We start from the raw sequence: 18371 nt of genomic DNA on the forward strand, positions 1-18371 counted from the left end.
GTTTGTTTCAAACACTTCTTAAAGAGGTCTTTAACCTCTTTAACCTGTGATTATCCCTCTCCCTGGATCTATAATGATTTGATTAACTGCAAATGCTCGCATTCCAAGCATTGTCCAGCATCTCTGACTTTGTCTATATAAATGTTTCTGGAACATACCTCGCCATTCACCTGAGGAAGGAGCTGCGCTCCGAAAGCTCGTGTTTGAAACAAACCTGTTGGACTTTAGCCTGGTGTTGTAAGACTTCTTACTGTGCTCACCCCAGTCCAACGCCGGCATCTCCACATCATGACTCTTTTTAAAGCATATCCAACACAGATTTATGAAAGGGAATTATGTTTGACAAATCTATTTTTTGAGGACGTAACCAGCAAGAAGGATAAGGAGGCATCAATGAATGCAGTGTTTTTGGATTTTCAAAAAATTGCCCCACATAAGAAGTTATCAGAGAGAAATTAGGGTTCTTACCATCGGTGGGTAATAGGATACATTGAGGATTAGTTAATGAAAAGAAAACAGACAAACTAACTATCGAGGTACTGAAAGGATCAGAACTTGGGTCTCAGCTATTTACAACCTATATTAATGATTTAGATAAGCACACTCAATATTGAAGTTTGTTGATCATACAAAGGGGCAGCAGGGTAGCATGGTGGTTAGCATAAATGCTTCACAGCTCCAGGGTCCCAGGTTCGATTCCCGGCTGGGTCACTGTCTGTGTGGAGTCTGCACGTCCTCCCCCTGTGTGCGTGGGTTTCCTCCGGGTGCTCCGGTTTCCTCCCACAGTCCAAAGATGTGCGGGTTAGGTGGATTGGCCATGCTAAATTGCCCGTAGTGTCCCAATAAAAGTAAGGTTGGGGGAGAGGGGGGGGGGTTGTTGGGTTATGGGTATAGGGTGGATACGTGGGTTTGAGTAGGGTGATCATGGCTCGGCACAACATTGAGGGCCGAAGGGCCTGTTCTGTGCTGTACTGTTCTATGTTCTATGTTCTAAAGTTAGGTGGGAAAATCAGCAGTGAGGAGCATACAAAGCAGCTGCAAAGGAATGTAGAAAGATTGGGTAATTTGGCAAAAACATGGCAACACAAACACAATATTGCAAAGTAATATGTTACTCACTTTGGTAGGAAATGTATAAAACAGAATTTATTTTTGAATGGAGAGAGACTGGAAATGTTTTGCATTCAGGAAAACCTGGGTGTTCTTGGTGGGATTTTCCACACAACCCAACATGTGTTGCGCGGCGGTGGAAGCAGCCCGCTATTAGCCTGAGGCATGATCTTCTGGTTCCACTGATGTAGACGGGGTTTCCCTTTGAATGCACCCCTTGCTGACGGAAGCCTGCGGAGGGGGTGTGCCATGTCGGGAGAACGGACGAAAAATTCTGGCCCTTATCCATGAATCTCAGAATGTTAAACATACAAGTACAGCAAACAATTTTGCTGCAATGGGATTGAACAACAAGAATAAAAAGTCCTTGCTATAATTTTTTTTATATTCTTTCACAGGATGTGTGCATTGCTGGCTAGATCAGCATTTGTTGCCCATCCTTATACATGGCACTGGTGGAACCACACGTTGAGCCCTGTGGACAGTTTTGGTCTCCTTACCTAAGGAAGAAAATACTTCCCTTGAGGGGGTGCAACAAAGGTTTAGATGCAATTGTGATTGTATCGATTACATTACATTGAAACATATAAAATTCTTAAGGGATTTGGCAAGATAGATGCTGAGAAAATGTTTCCGATGACTGAGGAATCTAGAATTTGGCGTCACAGTCTCAGAATAAGGGGTTGACCCATTTATGACTGAAATGAGGAGAAATTTCCTCATTCTAAGGTTTGTAAATCTTTGGCATTCTCCAACAGAGAGAGCTACAAATGTTCAGTTATTGAGGTATTCAAAACAGGGGTTAATATTATTGGTGTACTAAGGGAATTAAAGTATATGGCATTGGATTGTATACCAAGGTGGAGTTGAGGTCAGAGATGAGCCATGACCTTGTTATAGAATCCCTACAGTGCAGAAGGAGGCCATTCACCGACCCTCTGAAAGGGCACCTACCTGGACCCACTCCCCTGCCCAATCCCTGTAGCCCAGTCTAACCTGCACATTTTTAGACATGACAGGGCAATTTAGAATAGCCAATTCACCTAACCTGCACATAAGACCATAACTCATAGGAGCAGAATTAGCCCACTCAGCCCATCGAGTCTGCTCCGCCATTCAATCATGGCTGATACTTTCTTATCCTCATTCTCCTGCCTTCTTCCCATAACCCCTGATCCCCTTATTAATCAAGAACCTATATATCTCTGTCTTAAAGACACTCAGTGATTTGGCCTCCACAGCCTTCTTCGGCAAAGAGTTCCACAGATTCACCATCATCTGGCTGAAGAAATTCCTCCTCATCTCTGTTTTAAAGGATCGTCCCTTTAGTCTGAGATGCTGTCCTCTGGTTCTAGTTTTTCCTACACGTGGAAACATCCTCTCCACATCCACTCTATCCAGGCCTCGCAGTATCTTGTAAGTTTCAATAAGATCCCCTCTCATCCTTCTAAACTCCAACGAGTACAGACCCAGAGTCCTCAAACATTCCTCATATGACAAGTTCTTCATTCCAGGGATCATTCTTCTGAACCTCCTCTAGACTCTTTCCAAGGCCAGCACATCCTTCCTTAGATATGGGGCCCAGAACTGCTCACAATACTCCAAATGGGGTCTTTGGACTGTGGGAGGAAACCAAAGCATCGGGGGGGAAACTCTCGCAGACAAGGGGAGAATGTGCAGGCTCCACACAGAAAGTTTCCCAAGGTTAGAATCGAACCCAGGTACCTGGCGCTATGAGTTGAATGGTAGAGCAGACTCAAAGAGCGAAATGGTCCACTCCAACAATTATTCACAAATCAACTCTATCCTTGCACAAAAATAGAAAATGCTGGAAAATCTCAGCAGGTCTGACAGCATCCGTGAAGATAGATTATGGATAACATTTCGAGTCTGGGTGACTTTTTGTCTGAGCCCTGACTGAGAGTCATCCAGACTCAAAATGTTAGTTCCATTCTCTCTCTACAGATGCTTTCAGACCTGCTGAGATTTTCCAACATTTTTGTTTTTGTTTCTGATTCCAGCATCTGCAGTACTTTGCTTTTAACTCTATCCCTTGCGCTGAAGTAACAAGTATTCTTTAACCTCATTTCCTGATGCTCAAACTCCCTTACTTTTTAATCTGTATTTCCATGGAGACTCTTTCTAATTTATAGATTAACTTTTCAGCAAATCTGAAAACACGAATGCTAACCACTAAAAAACTAATCAATAAATGTGGTACTTATCTCTAAATTACCTGTGCTGCACCACACACTGAGCTGCATTTGACACAATTGTTGAAATTGCCCCTATTTACAAGATTACTTCCACTCTGCTTCCAATTGTCTCCTTCAATCTTTAGAAAGTATGTTCTATTAAAATATGCATTGATAACATTACAAATAATTTGACAAGAACATTTATTTCTTATTTTTCAATGCAGCTTTTAATTGTCCTTTAAACAAAGTTTACAAAGCATGTGAAGTCTTTGAAGGGGAACATACTTGCACTTCAAGGTTAGTTACAATGAATACTGGAAAATAATTTTGTATTATTTTTAAAACCAAATAGTTTTGAATGTATTTAAAATTACTTGTTCCCATCAGTTATGATTACTATACAGTGCTAATAAATATATATGTATGTTTTTAAAGCAATTCAGATTTGACTGGTCTTAACTTATCAGAAGGATGCTTCTGCCCAGAGGGTACCACTCTTTTCAGCCCTGACACAGACCGGTGTGTTAATAAATGTGGTAAATATTCTTGCTCATTCTCATTTCCTTTTTTTTGCACTTTTTTGACTGTCTTCCCTTCTTGTTTTTGTTCCTTTTGTAATTTTCAAGGATATTTTTAAGGGTGATTCATAGAATCCCTATAGTACAGAAGAAAGCCAATCATCCCATCGAGTCTGCACTGACCTTCCGAAAAAGCACCCTAGCTAGGCCCACTCCCCCGCTCTATCGCCACAATCCCAGTTAACCTGCACAGCTTTGGACTGTGGGAGGAAACCGGAGAACCTTCAGGAAACCATGATGTAACTATCCATGTTTGTTTTTTTCAGGATGTATTGGACCTGATGGATTACCTAAAGAGGTATGCACTTATTAACTCTACTGTCACTGTAATATATCTACATGATTATTTTCTCAAGTACATTTATTTTACCACTTGACTGGTGACAAGAGGCAATTGACCATTGTAACAGTTTGAACTAAACTGTGAGCTATAAGATTTCACAAACTGGCTTAACTGGTTCTATTTAAAGCTCTTTAAAATAACTTAGTTCTAAAATACAACATGTCGGATGAGGTAGAGGTCAGAGGTGCTTGATACAAAGTAGATATAAACTCATAGACCTGATTTTGGGCCCCAGTTTTCCACAGGTGTAAATGGTGACAGGGCCGCAGAATCTCACGAGACGCTGAAAATGTGATTTACGCCGGCAGGATTTCCACAATCTGTTGTTGTTACACCCGCCCCCCCGCCATGCACCCCCCCCCCCCCCCCCCCCCCACCGCCAATAATGTGACAAGACTCCCAACATTGAAAGTCGGGATCCCCATTTTTAATGATGTCAATATCTTTTTCAGGCCTTTACGCATGATAGTCCCCAAACCTGTTGCACTCTGACATGAATCATGACAGATCTCCCAGGACGTGCACCTGGCATCCAAGCACTGCCCCTTGGCACTGTGCAGCAATGCCAGAGGGCAGCGCCAGGGCCATGTTCTGTGGGGGTGGGGCGGGTGGGGGTTGCATGAGGGCTTCCATTTTCTTGGGGGAGATTCATGGCGGAGTGCTGTGGGGAAGTCACGGGGGAAGGATTCTTGATGTGGTGGGGGGAGTGGTTCCTTGATTGGGGGTGGGGGGAGCTCCTGGGGGGAAGTGGTGGGTTCTATTTTTATTTTTTATATTAGTTATCCCTTGATCTTGTAAAAACCTAAGTTGCTTGCAGGGCAAGAACAATCAGAGCTCGCCCTACCAGCATTGCATCAAGAGAGCTGCCCCTTACATTTTATTGCACTGGGTGGCGAAAAATACAGTGGAAGAAGCCGTCCCTGCAGCCGGCCGCTTCTCCTCTCCACCCCATTTTTCCTACCTGTTGCATCACTCTTCAAAAAGATCAGAACATTCTGTCCATTGGGTTAAATTAGGATTTGGGTTACTAAATTACAGTAAAAGTCTAAAGCATATAATTAAATTTAATAAATTACAAACAAGGTTATTTATTACCTTGATTAAAAACTGTAAATAGAAAATTGGTTGATACTTCAAAACCTGAAACCTGATCAGTTAAATTAAAAAAAGAGGAGGCAGGGCATGTTGCAGCTGTAGCATGTGGGAGCTGGTGGACACCACACTGTGATTTGCAGCAACTACATCTGCAGAAAGTGTCTACAACTCAAGCAACGTTGGTGCAGCGTTGATGAATGGAGTCTGAACTCTGGCTTCAATAATGTACCAGGAAAGGAAAAAGTTTCCATGACACTCCTCCAGGAAGCAGTTTAAGGTTAAGTATTTTATATTTGATCCATGGTCAGGGAAAGGAGGTGACTAGAAATGAAGCAGTTACATGGATCCAGAAGGTAGCACTTGTTTAACAGGTAGGAGATTCTTGGAGCCTGTGGGGACGAGGGCAAGTTCGGCACGGCGGATGATCAAACAGACCATCGTACCATGCTACTAGAATGAAGTAGAGCTCGGGTAGTAAAAGGACTGTAGTAGTGACAGGGACAGTATCGTTTTGCCGATAGATACTGTTTTCTGCAGGTGAGGGGATGAGTCCAGAGGCTGTTTTACCTGCCTGATGCGAGCCCTAAAGGCATCTCCTTGGGGCTGGATATGAATTTTAGTGAGAGGAGACCAATAGCGTAAATGGGACTAAGAAACTAGGCTGTGCTGAGGGAGTATGAGCAGCTCGGGACTAAATTATAAAGCAAAACCAAAAACATAATGATCTATGGATAACTACTTGAGCCACAAGAAAAATGGAATAAAATAAATAAGACCAGAGGGTTGAATGTTTGGCTCAGAGATTAGTGTGGCAGAAATAGATTTTAATTCATGAAACACGGAGCACCAGTACTGGGGAAAGAGGAATCTGTTCAGTTGGGACAGGCTTCTCTTAAGCCATGCTGGGTCTAGTATCCTGACAAATCAAATAAATAGGGTTGTACATAGGGCTTTCAAAGAAACAGTAGTCCATGTGGAGATTGCACATTCTCCCTGTGTCTGCGTGGGTCTCACCCTCACAACCCAAAAGATGTGCAGGGTAGGTGGATTGGTCACGGTAAATTGTCTTTTAATTGGGAAAAAAAAGGAATTTGATACTCTAAATTTTCTTTTTAAATGAAGTAAATAAATAGTAGATGGAGGGGAGAGGGTACAAGTGATGATAAATTTACCTGCGACGGTTTTCCAGCCCCATTTACCGCGGATGCAAATCCCGTTACGGCCGCTACCTCTCGCGAGAGGACCATAATAGGACATGCACCGGGACTTCTGAAAATTAGATCTTTCAACCCCCCCCCCTCCCCCAAACCTCCGGTGACGCAAATAGATTTAAATATGTCTAACCTGCATAACGACTTATCTTCTGGATTTGCCATATGTTCCCCACCAGCACGAATTACTACTGCTCTACAACAATTGGGTGACCATGCCAGAGCATGGAGGCCATTGTAACCCTTGGCTGGTCAGGGACATGCCAGGGCCCTGCCATCTGGCACTGCAAAGAGGGGGCAGGGCCAGCGGGGGCTTGGGCAAGGAGGCGGAGCCATGATGGGGAAGAGGGCCATGATGAGGGGAGCCACGATGCGGAGGTGGGGTGTAATTGCTGGAGATGATTAATGGGGGAAGTGATGTGGAATAATAATAATCTTTATTAGTGTCACAAGTAGGCTTACATTAACACTGCACTGAAGTTACTAGTCTCCATATTCTGGAGCCTGTTCGGGCACACAAAGGGAGAGTGACAAATTACCTAACAGCACGTGTTTCTGTGGATTTGTGGGAGGAAACCGGAGCACCCGGAGGAAACCCACGCAGACACATGGAGAACGTGCAGCCTCCCTGAAGGTTGGAATCGAACCTGGGACCTTGGAGCTGTGAAGCAACAGTGCTATCCACTGTGTTACCGTGCTGCCCATATATCAGGACATTGGTGCCGACCTGCCGAAGTGACCGGCGGAGTTCAACAAGGCCAAGGTAGTCTTGTACCATCACAAGGTTCATTTTGGAGTGCTGTCCCAGCCAAACTTTGGGTAACTTTTGAGGGCGGGAATGTTACTATGAAAAGCCCCTAGTCGCCACATTCCGGCGCCTGTTCGCTTACACAGAGGGAGAATTCAGAATGTCCAAATTACCTAATAACACATCTTTCGGGACTTGTGAGAGGAAACTGGAGTTCCCAGAGGGAACTCACGCAGACACGGGGAGAACGTGCAGACTCCGCACAGACAGTGACCCAAGCCAGAAATTGAACCTGTGTCCATGGCGCTGTGGAACAACATTTGCTAACCACTGCTACCATGCCACCCGTCAACTCTGATGGATCGGGGGGGGGGGGGGGGGGAGGTGGTGAGATTTCCAGCGATGATGATGGATCGGGCGGGAGTTTGCCAGCAATGATAGATTCAGGATGGAGTTTCACAATATTTGTGGGGGTTGGGGGAGGGGTACCTGTCTTTATAATTTTGAGATTGGGACATCCTCTATCTCTGTGGAGCTGAGCTTGCTGGCATCTTTAAGCCCGCCCCTCAAGAATGACGGCACAAAACACAACTCCCTGGTTTTTTTTACAAAGTGTCAGAAGATCTGTGGAAAAAACCTGACTGTTTCTCTGGAAGAAACTTTTGGGAAAATTCCACTCATAAAGTTAAAGGCAGAAGACAAAGAAATATCACAGGACAGCTTTATGGTTAACAATAACCAGAATGTGGAAGGGAGGAACAGTGTATAGAAACATGAGAAAGAACAGAAAATATGGTACATTAGGGAAAAAATGGTAAGTTAAAATTAAGATAGTTGAATGAAAATTACAATGGGGGATTGGGCTGGATTGCTCCACAGGGAATGGGCATGGACTCAACTGGTAGAATGGCCTCCTTCTGTGCTGTAATGACTCTAATTTGGTGGGTGGGGATAACAAATAGAAAGGGAAATAAATCACAGGTGAGAGTAGTTAATCAACTTCCTAACACTGGCCACACCATAGCACAGGTATTAACTCATTCCTGTGTGCTGTACGTGAATCAGGTCCTTGGCACATTGTCTGCAATCCTTCAATCTGAGCCACATCCACAACAGTTTTTTCCCCAGTGGTGGTTTGCATTGCCCTACTCTCAGGAACAGGATGAGGAGCCAAGTTCAAGTCTACCTCAGCTAGGACAGGAATTGAACCAATAGTGTTGCCATTATTCAAAAACACACGCTAATCATCAGGTTAACCGGACTAACAAGCCCCCAAAGCACAAAGTATAAATCTCAAAATAATGGGGGCATGTGAGAAAGGTACTGCATTAATTGTGGGTGACTTTAATCTTTATATAGATTGGGAAAATCAAGTTGTCAAACAAAATCCCTGAGGATGAGTTATGAAGTATATTCAGGACTGTTGCATAGGATAACACATTGGGAACCACTAGGGAACAAGCTATTTTAGACTGGTAATTTTTAAAAGAGAGTTAGTAATCTGAACATAAAGAATCTTCCATTCAGTTTGAGGGTGAGAAACCTGAGTCTTTAAATAAACTAAAGACAATTACAAAGGTATTGGCTAAAGTAGACTGCGAAAATAGAGGGTAAGACTACAGTAGCAAACATTTAAGGAAATAGTTCATAATTTTAAACAGTTATGTTCCATTGAGAAAGAAAAACTCTGGGAGAAGGATAGACAATTTGTGACTAACTAAGAAGGTTGAACATGGTACGAAATTGAAACAAAAGACATGCAGTACTGCGATGATTCTTGGTAGGGTAGGGTAGAATATTGGGAAAATATTAGGTGTCTTTGTACATGAAACAAAACAAATTAGTATGTAGATACGACAAGTAATTCTAAAGCCAAATTTAATTGGTTTTTATTGCAAGGAGGATGGCGTATGAATATAGAGAAGTCTTGCTACAACTGTACAAAGCATTGGTGAGGACACAGTACTGCAACCAATTTTGGTTTCCTTATTTAAAAAAAGGTGTACCGGCATTGGAGGTAGTTCAGAGAGGATTCACTAGGTTGATTCCTCAGATTGTATTATGAAGAAACTGTTGAGTGGGTTGAGCCTACACTGACAGAAGAATGAAGGGTGATCTTATTGAAACATCATGGGCAGGATTCTCCGCGAACCGGCAGGGCAGGCCACTCCGGCGGCGAGGAGTGGTGTGAACTATTCCGGCGTCGGGCCACCCCAAAGGTGCGGAATCCTCCGCACCTTCAGAGGCGACGTCGGCAGCGGAGAGTTTGGCGCCGCGTGCCGGTGCCGATGGGCCTCCGCCAGCCGGCCGCGAGTTGGTGCATGCACGGGAGCGCCAGCGTGTGCTGGCGACATTCCAGCTCATGCCCAGGGGATTTCTTCTCTGCATCTGCCATGGCGGAGGTTGACAGTGGCCGTTGCGAAGGGAAAGAGTGCCCCCACGGCACAGGCCCGCCTGCGGATCAGTGGGCCCCGATCGCGGGCCTGGCCACTGTGGGCGCACCCCGGGGCCAGATCCCCACTCGCCCCCTCGAGGACTCTGCAGGCCGCCTGCAGAGCCAGGTCCTGCTGGTAAGGACCTGTTGCCATCGCGGGCCGGAGAATCGCCGGGGGGACCGCTGCCAACAGCCCCCAACTAGCACGGTGTGATTCCCACCCCCGCCAAAACCCCGGTGCCGGAGAATTCGGCAGCCAGTGGGGATGGGATTCATGTCGTGCCCCCCCCCCCCCGCGACTCTCCGACCTGGTGATTCTGAGGGTGCTTGACAGGGTGGTTGCTGAGAAAATATTTTTCCTCATTGGCGAACATAGATTTATTTAAGTATAATGAGTTGTTCGTTTAAGATGGCAATGAGGAGAAATTTCTTCACTCATTAGGTCATGAATTTTGAATTTTCTACTCCAGGGAGCTGAGGAGTTTGAGTCATTTAATATTTTCAAGGCTGAGTTTGATTCTTGAATTACAGGGGCGTTAAGAGTTATAGGAAACAGGCAGGAAAGTGGAGTTGAGGCCAACATTTGATCAGCTACAATCGTCCTAAATGGCGGAACACAGGATTATGGTGTTCAGGCAAATAGGTTGGGATGAGATATATGCAAAACCTAGATTTATGTACCTCAATGGGCTTTTCCACTTTATAAAAGTGTTTGTTTGCTGTTATTATAGTTTAAAGCTACTCACAAACTCTATACTGTAAATAGCTATCCTACAGCTGATGGTGTCAGGATTACGACTGAAGAAATTGTAAAATATCCCCTTCTTAGCACAGTCCCCTGCCAGATAATGCTCAGAAATCATAATTTACTTGATCTAATCATCAATCATTTTTCTAATTTTTCAACAGCTTGATGAAAGATTTGAATTCAACTGCCAGGACTGTATCTGCGACAAAATTACACACCGTGTCATCTGTCAACCACACAATTGCCCTATTTTTCCCATGATGCCTTGTGAAGGAGAAGGATTTATCAATATTAATATAACAATCCCAAATGATGATTGTTGTACAAAAACTGTGTGTAGTAAGTTGATTTTTATTTTGTTACAGAAACTCACATGGTATGATAGCAAGTGTTGGCAAACTATTTAAGTGAGAAGAAATCAGGTCAGGATGTTCCTGTAGGTATGGGGAAAACATTTGTGGCTTTGCAAAAGTGTTTCTGATCCATGTGTGATTTTGCCAATGATTTATGTCTTTTCAAGTAGACTTTGTGTTAGCAGTGTGGTTTGTGAGCCAAGCTGCAGTGATGAGAATGCTACCTCCATATCCTTTAGATACCCTGTGCCACCCCATGGCCCCTCAGAATCCCATTGCTACCTCCATGCCCCTCCATGCCCACTCACCCAATATCATCAGGCCCTCAGGAGCCACACAATAGCAATGGGAGTTATTTTAAATGCAATTGTAAAAAAAAATAAACTTGTGATAATGTAATAAAACTCTAATTGGAAGCTGTGTCATTGATGCTACAGTAAAACTGCTCCCCATTGAAAAAATGTTGATCCTTTATTTGGCAATTAAGTTGAGTAAACAAACAACCATGAACTCTAAAACCACATCAGAGTATAAAACTGTAAGTCATTCACCTGAACAACTTGTCATCAGAGCTGAGTGTTCCATATATTTTTGGAACTCAGCTAAACATTCATAATTATCACAGCTATCAAAACATTAACTTCAAACTCCAAAGGCGTAAGTTGACAGAACAAATGGTGTCTTCTCCATTTCAAAGCAGATTGCCCACCAATCAATGGAGGGGAGCAGATCCTGAGAGTTTCCTTAGCTGTCAAAAGCAGGGAATGTTTTATTTTCCACAGCCAAAACTATTTGCACATTTAAATCTCAGTACCAAACATGACGAGAAACCTTTACCTACACACTTGCCTACATTTTTGAATGAACCAAGACACTTTTTCCCTGGAAAAAGTACTGTAATGCATTTCAGTAATATTAGTTAATGTAATGGTTAATTTGCCTTTGCAGGACAGGGTCCTATGATGAATCACTGCATTAAAAAAAACTGCATTAAAAAAAAATCACTGCATTGCTATACAGAATGCAATAATAATAATCTTATTGTCACAAGTAGATATACATTAACACTGAATGAAGTTACTGTGAAAACCCTCGTAGTCGCCACACTCAGACGCCTGTTGGGGTTCACTGAGGGAGAATTCAGAATGTCCAAATTATCTAACAGCACGTCTTTCAGGAATTGTAGGAGGAAACCTGAGCACCCGGAGGAAACCCACGCAGACACAGGGAGAACATGCAGACTCCACACAGACAGTGACCCAAGCCGGGAATTGAACCCGGGACCCTGGCGCTGTGAAGCAACAGTGCTAACTCTGTGCTACTGTGCTGCCCTATAGTTACATTTGAAGGTCTCAAAATATTTTGCACTTTTCTGAATATTCACAAATCCTCAGCAGGTTTACTTCAGTGGAGCTCTCCATGGAGGTGCATTTTGTTTCGGACTTACAGAACCCGTACCATTACATTAAATTAATGTGCAGGAGACAATACAAACATCCTGTGGTCCTCAGAATGTGGAGCCTGACCTTGGAATAGATGCTTGTGCATTTTGCACTCAAGGGCCTCACAAGCTGTGAAAAGGCCACACAAAAATGGCGTGGGATCGGGAAAGCAGAGGAAAATGTTTCTAACAAACATTTAAATTTAGCATTCCACAACCAATTTACACCTCCATTGGGGACAAAATCTGGTTCTCAATGTCGACTTTCCTCCTCTACCTGCCATCCTTTTGTATGGATTTCTTTTACTCAAAGCTAATCTGAAAGTTGATTAAACGTTTTGAATTCAGACCTGTGAGTTGAAAGTAGATTTCAACTATCCACCAGGGGCATAAAACTGATGTTTCAAATTGGTTTCCCATTATAGAAAGCCCTCAATCTCAATTAAAATTGAAATAAAATAAAATATGCCAGTGAGATGATCTTTAAAATTCAAAAGGCACAATCAGGGGGAAGTGGCCTCATGCCTAAAAAAATTTTTTAAATTATTATTGATTATTTTCTTCATTATTTTCTTAATTTTGTGAACCAACTTGGATGAGAAATGTATAGGTGTTCTCAGGTATATATAGCATGCCTCTGCTCCATCCCTCTCATAGTGACAAGATTCTGAGTCTCTGGAAAGGAATGGGGCAGCCAGCTGGTCAAGAAACTTCTGTAGGGAGAAGGGTGCATGTATTCCTGATGCAAAAGAGGATTGTAATTCTTGGAAGTTGTAAACTGTTGTTAATGTTCCATCATTGATGTTTAAGGCTGAGATAGACAGATTTTTGATCTGTGAGGAATCAAAGTTGAGGTTGGATTAGCTTTCCATTTTTTGTAATCAGACCACTCGCTTTGATAAACTTAAAATAATCAACAATATGGGTTCTTCAATACATTTAAGGGACTTAAAATTAGAAAATTAGAAATAGTTCAACAGTCATTTACAATTATTTTGATTTGACTCATGTATATCATTATGATTTATTGAAGGGTGCAATAGCAACCTTTGTTCGCCAACTGAAGTCAGATGCGATCTTGGATTTAAAATTGTGCCAAAGATTCCAGATGGACACTGTTGTCCAGATTATACATGTGGTAAGTTAATACAGCATTCTGCACGGTTTTGAATACGTGGGTGGGATTCAGCGGACAAACGTTAATGTCCACCTTTGGGCGCGTTTAGCGGGGTGTTTCTCGGTGGCTGCAACACCGAGAAATACCCCGGTATTCAGTGGCACTTTGCTGTTATTTTTTTGTCTCAGGGAGTTTCTCCTTGCCGAGGCCGCACTTAGAGGGATTTCATGTTAGTGACCTTGGCGGGATTCTCCGACCCCCCCCCCCCCCCCCCTCCCCCCCCTGCCGGATCGTAGAATCGCCGGGAGGGGGGGAGGGCGGTGGCATGAATCACGCGTCCGCCAAATTCTCCGGCACCGGGGGAGCGCGGGGCGATCTGGCCCCAGGGGGTGCCCCCCACGGTGGCCTGGCCCGCGATCGCGGCCCACCGATTCGCGGACGGGCCTCTGCCGTGGGGCACTCTTTTCCTATGCATCGGCCGTACCAGCCTCCACGATGGCTGGTGCGTAGGTGACCCCCCCCCCACGCATGCGCGGGGATGACGTCAGCAGCCGCTGATGCTCCCGCGCATGCACGGACTCTCGCCGGCTGGCGGAATCCCTTCGGCCCTGGCTGGCGCGGCGCCAAAGGCCTTCCATGCCAGCTGGCGGGACGCAAACCACTCCGGCGCCGGCCTAGCCCCTGAAGGTGCGAAGGGTTCCACACCTTTGGGCCGGGCCGACGCCGGAGTGGTTCACGCCACTCTATCCCGCTGGGACCCCCTACCCCGCCGGGTACGAGAGAATCACGCCCCTTATCTCGCCAGCACGAATGGCTGTTCGCAGATCGGGGCACCATTTCGATCGGCAGCTCCAATCCTTCCCCTCCTTCCCCACATCGCTGACCTTTGAGGCCCCCTCACTTTATCAACCAACACCCCCCCCCCCCCCCCCTCCCCCCTCTCACACGCCTAACCTTGTTGAGGACTCTGGGAACCTCTTATTAGCCCGACACGTCCAATAGGCAAGGCCCACCCCCCCACCCGGGCCCAACCCCTGGCAGTGCCAACCTGGCATGCTGGAAGTGCCATCCAGGTACCAAACCATCAAATAATTGGGCAGAACCAAATTAAATAACCACGTTTACCAACCATTACTGTTCCTTTTTCTTCTGAAATTGAGATGATTGTTATCCCCATGTGGGTGCAAATGGGTCAACGATCATTTTAATTTAGTCAAATAGATCACTCATAAAAATGAGTGTCCCAGATTGTGCACATTCCAAAAAGAAGGTATGAAATGCAGATTGATGCTCAGCGCTGAAGCCTCATCCACTAATACAATGGCAGCAATAAGGCAGATTTTTGCGCAGAAATACACTCCCCTTCCAATCTGGCCAGCCCTATAAAAAAAAACCACAATGACTGATTTATTGTTTGAACCTTGGGTGCTGGAGTGCTGAAGGTTACAATTTACCCAGAGTAATCTCAGAACTTCAGGAGCTGAAGGCAAGTTTATGAAAAAATAATTCAATCTTTAAACTGAACCTTGAGAAATAATGAGGTTTCCTTTGGTCTTGCCATGTTCCAATGATCTAAGAAGGAAGCAATGTAGAGTACAGTGAAGAGGACAGGCACCACGGCCAACCGCTGGCTCACACACATTGGTACTCATGCCACCGGGTCTGATGATGTCAGTCAAAAAAATCAATTTAACATCTTTTTAGTAAGGTTAGCCCTGATGCTGACTTTGCCTGCCACTGCAGACACTACCACGGAGCAGACCCAAAAGACGGCTGGTAAAGTGTGGTTCAGGAGGATTAGGAATGTTCTTTGGATTACACAGGGAAACTTAGGGCCTTCTTTGCTAGTTCCATCCTATCCACTAGCGCCTTATCATTGTGTGGGAATTAAGCCTAATGTATTTGAAGAAGGACCTGGAGTTAATATTGTCTAATTCAGGTTGGTGAATTAACAGAGACATGCTTGTCCCATGCCAGTAAAACCCAAGGCCAATATACTGAGATTAGTTCCTCATAAACTTTTCGTCATACTTTTATGAATTGCTTTCAAACTCATTCTCCTGGTACTTGTTACACACATATTCTGTGTCCTCGTCCAATATCCAGGAAATACATGTATTTGCCATTGAAATAAATATACAAATCAGTGATTTATACTTGCCCTAATAGAAAGGGAGGCAGTTGCATAGAGTCATTGTCACTGGACGAGTAATCCAGAGACCCAGGATAATGATCTGGGGACCCAGGTTCGAATCCCACCACAGCAGGGGATGGAGTTTAAACTCAATAAAATATCTGGACTTAAAAGCTTAATGAAGACCATGAAACCATTGTCAATTCTTGTAAAGATCCATCCGGTTCACTAATGTCCTTTAGGGAAGGAAATCTGCCATCCTTACCTGGTTTGGCCTACCTGTGACTCCAGACCCACAGCAATATTGACTCTTAAATTCCCTCTGAAATGGCCCAGCAAACCATTCAGTTGTTTTCAAAACACGGTGAAGGAATGAAACTGGACAGACTACCCGGCTTCGACCTTCGAAGCATAGCCCTGCGGACACTGCAAAGTCCTTCTCACTAACATCAGGGGGCTTGTACCAAAGTTGGGAGAGCTGTCTCATAGACTAGTTAAACAACAGCCTGACATAGTCAGACTCACAGAATCAGACCTGACAGACATTGTCCTATCACTATTCCTGAGTATGTCCTTCCTACTGGCACTTGGAGGAAGCATTGCCGGTGGCAAGGGCACAGAATTTGCTCTGGGTGGGGGACTACCATACCCATCACCAAGAGTGGCTCAGTATTCCTACCACAGACCAAGCTGGCTGGGCCCTCAAGGACAGTGATGCTAGACTGGGACTACAGCAGGTGGTGAGGGAATCAACAAGAAGAAAAAATATACTTGACCTCATCCTCAGCAATCTGCCTGCTGCAGATGCATCTGTCCACGACAGTATCGGTAGAAGTGACCACTGCACAGTCCTTATGGAGATAAAGTCCCATCTTCACATTGAGGATACCCTCCATCATGTTGTATGGCACTATCACTGTACTAAATGGTGTAGATTTCGAACAGATCCAAGACTGGGCATCCATGAGGCGCTGTGGGCCATCAGTGGCAGCAGAATTGTATTCAACCACAATCTGCAACCACATGGCCCGGCATATCCCCCACCCAACCTTTACCATCAAGCCAGGGGATCAACCGTGGTTCAATGAAGAGTGCTGGAACAACATCAGGCATACCGAAAAATGAGGTGTCGTTCAGGTGAAGCTACAACTTGTGTGCCAAACAGCATAAGCAGCAAGTATGGGTGGAAAATTACCCAGGTGTGTCCTGTGCACAAGAAACAGGCCAAATCCAACCCAGCCAATTACCGTGCTATCAGTTTACTCTCCATCATCAGCAAAGTGATGGAAGGAGTCATCAACAGTGCTATCAAGTGGCACTTTCTCAGCAATAATCTGTTCACGGAAGCTAAGTTTGGGTTCCGCCAGGGTCACTCAGCTCCTGACTTCATTGCAGCATTGCTTCAAACATGGAAAAAAGAGTTGAATGCCAGAGGCGAGGTGGGAGTGACTGCCCTTGACATCAAGGTAGCATTTGACCAAGTATGGCAACAAGGAGCCCTAGCTAAAATGGAGTCAATGGGAATTAGGGGGAAAATTCTCTGCTGTTTGGAGTCATGTGTGGTACAAAGGAAGATGGTTGTGGTGGTTTGAGGTCAATCATCTCAACTCCAGGACATCACTGCAGGAGTACCTCAGGGTAGTGACCTAGGACCAACCAACTTCAGCTGCTTCATCAATGACCTCCCTTCCATCATAAGGTCAGAAGTGGAGATGCTTGCGGATTACTGCACAATGTTCAGTACCATTTGCAACTCCTGAGATAATGAAGCAGTCCATGTCCAGATGCAGCAAGACTTGAACAATATCCAGGTTTGGGCTGACAAGTGGCAAGTTACATTTGCGCCACACACATGCCAGGCAATGACCATCTCGTACAAGAGAGGGTCTAACCACCACCACTTGACATTCAATTACATTACCATCACTGAATCCATACAATCAACATCCTGGAAGTTACCATTGATCAGAAACTAAACTGGACTAGCCACATTAATACTGTGGCTACCAGGGCAGGTCAAAGGCTCAGAATCCTACGGCGAACAATTCACCTCCTGATCCCCCCCAAAGCCTGTCCACCATCTACAAGACACAAGTCAGGAGTGCAATGGAATATTCTCCACTTGCCTGAATGGGTGCAGCTCCAACAACACTCAAGAAGCTCAACACCACCCAGAACAAAGCAGCCCGCTTGATTATTCCCTCTTCCACAAACATTCAAACTCTCCACCACCGACGAACAATGGCAGCCATGTGTACCATCTACAAGATGCATTGCAGTAACTCACCAAGGTTCCTTAGACAAAATCTTTCATGACCACTACCATTTAGAAGGACAAGAGCAGCAGATACGTGGGAACCCCACCACTTGGAGGTTCCCCTCCAGGTCACTCACCACCCTGACTTGGAAATATATCGCCATTCCTTCACTTGTCGCAGGAGCAACATACTGGAACTCCTTCCCTAACAGCACAGTGTGTGTACCTACACCTCTAGGACTGCAGCAGTTCAAGAAGGCAGCTCACCACCACCTTTCTGAAGGGCAACTAGGGATGGGCAATAAATGCTGGCCTAACCAGCGATGCCCACATTCCGTAAATGAATTTTAAACATTGTTCCACAGATTGGAATGAATTTGACCTTTTACTTTAAAGCAACATGTTGTGTGTTTAACTTGTGTTTACCACCGTTAACTTGATGATATTGATAATATTTATTTCATAGAACCATTGGGTGTTTGTGTAAATGAAGGAGCAGAATACTACGTAAGTTGATCATTTAGAAAGTGACATTTTCTTTGATTTAATTTGTTTAGTTTACTTAGTGATAAAAATTAATTGACTAATTTTCTCTTGCCCATAC

General features: G+C 44.6%; 1 protein-coding gene across 1 annotated transcript in view; it reads left to right on the forward strand.

Annotated features, from left to right (window-relative positions):
• LOC119970928 (mucin-2-like) overlaps nucleotides 1-18371 on the forward strand; it is a 254661-nt gene that overhangs the window by 209834 nt on the left and 26456 nt on the right. The window contains exons 37-42 of the mRNA XM_038806037.1: nucleotides 3533-3605; nucleotides 3744-3844; nucleotides 4153-4184; nucleotides 10627-10804; nucleotides 13293-13397; nucleotides 18234-18274. Coding sequence (XP_038661965.1) covers nucleotides 3533-3605; nucleotides 3744-3844; nucleotides 4153-4184; nucleotides 10627-10804; nucleotides 13293-13397; nucleotides 18234-18274 — 530 coding nt within the window. The remainder of the gene's footprint in view (nucleotides 1-3532; nucleotides 3606-3743; nucleotides 3845-4152; nucleotides 4185-10626; nucleotides 10805-13292; nucleotides 13398-18233; nucleotides 18275-18371) is intronic.

The sequence above is a fragment of the Scyliorhinus canicula genome, chromosome 9 (assembly GCF_902713615.1).
Source record: "Scyliorhinus canicula chromosome 9, sScyCan1.1, whole genome shotgun sequence".
Taxonomy (NCBI): Eukaryota; Metazoa; Chordata; class Chondrichthyes; order Carcharhiniformes; family Scyliorhinidae; genus Scyliorhinus; species Scyliorhinus canicula.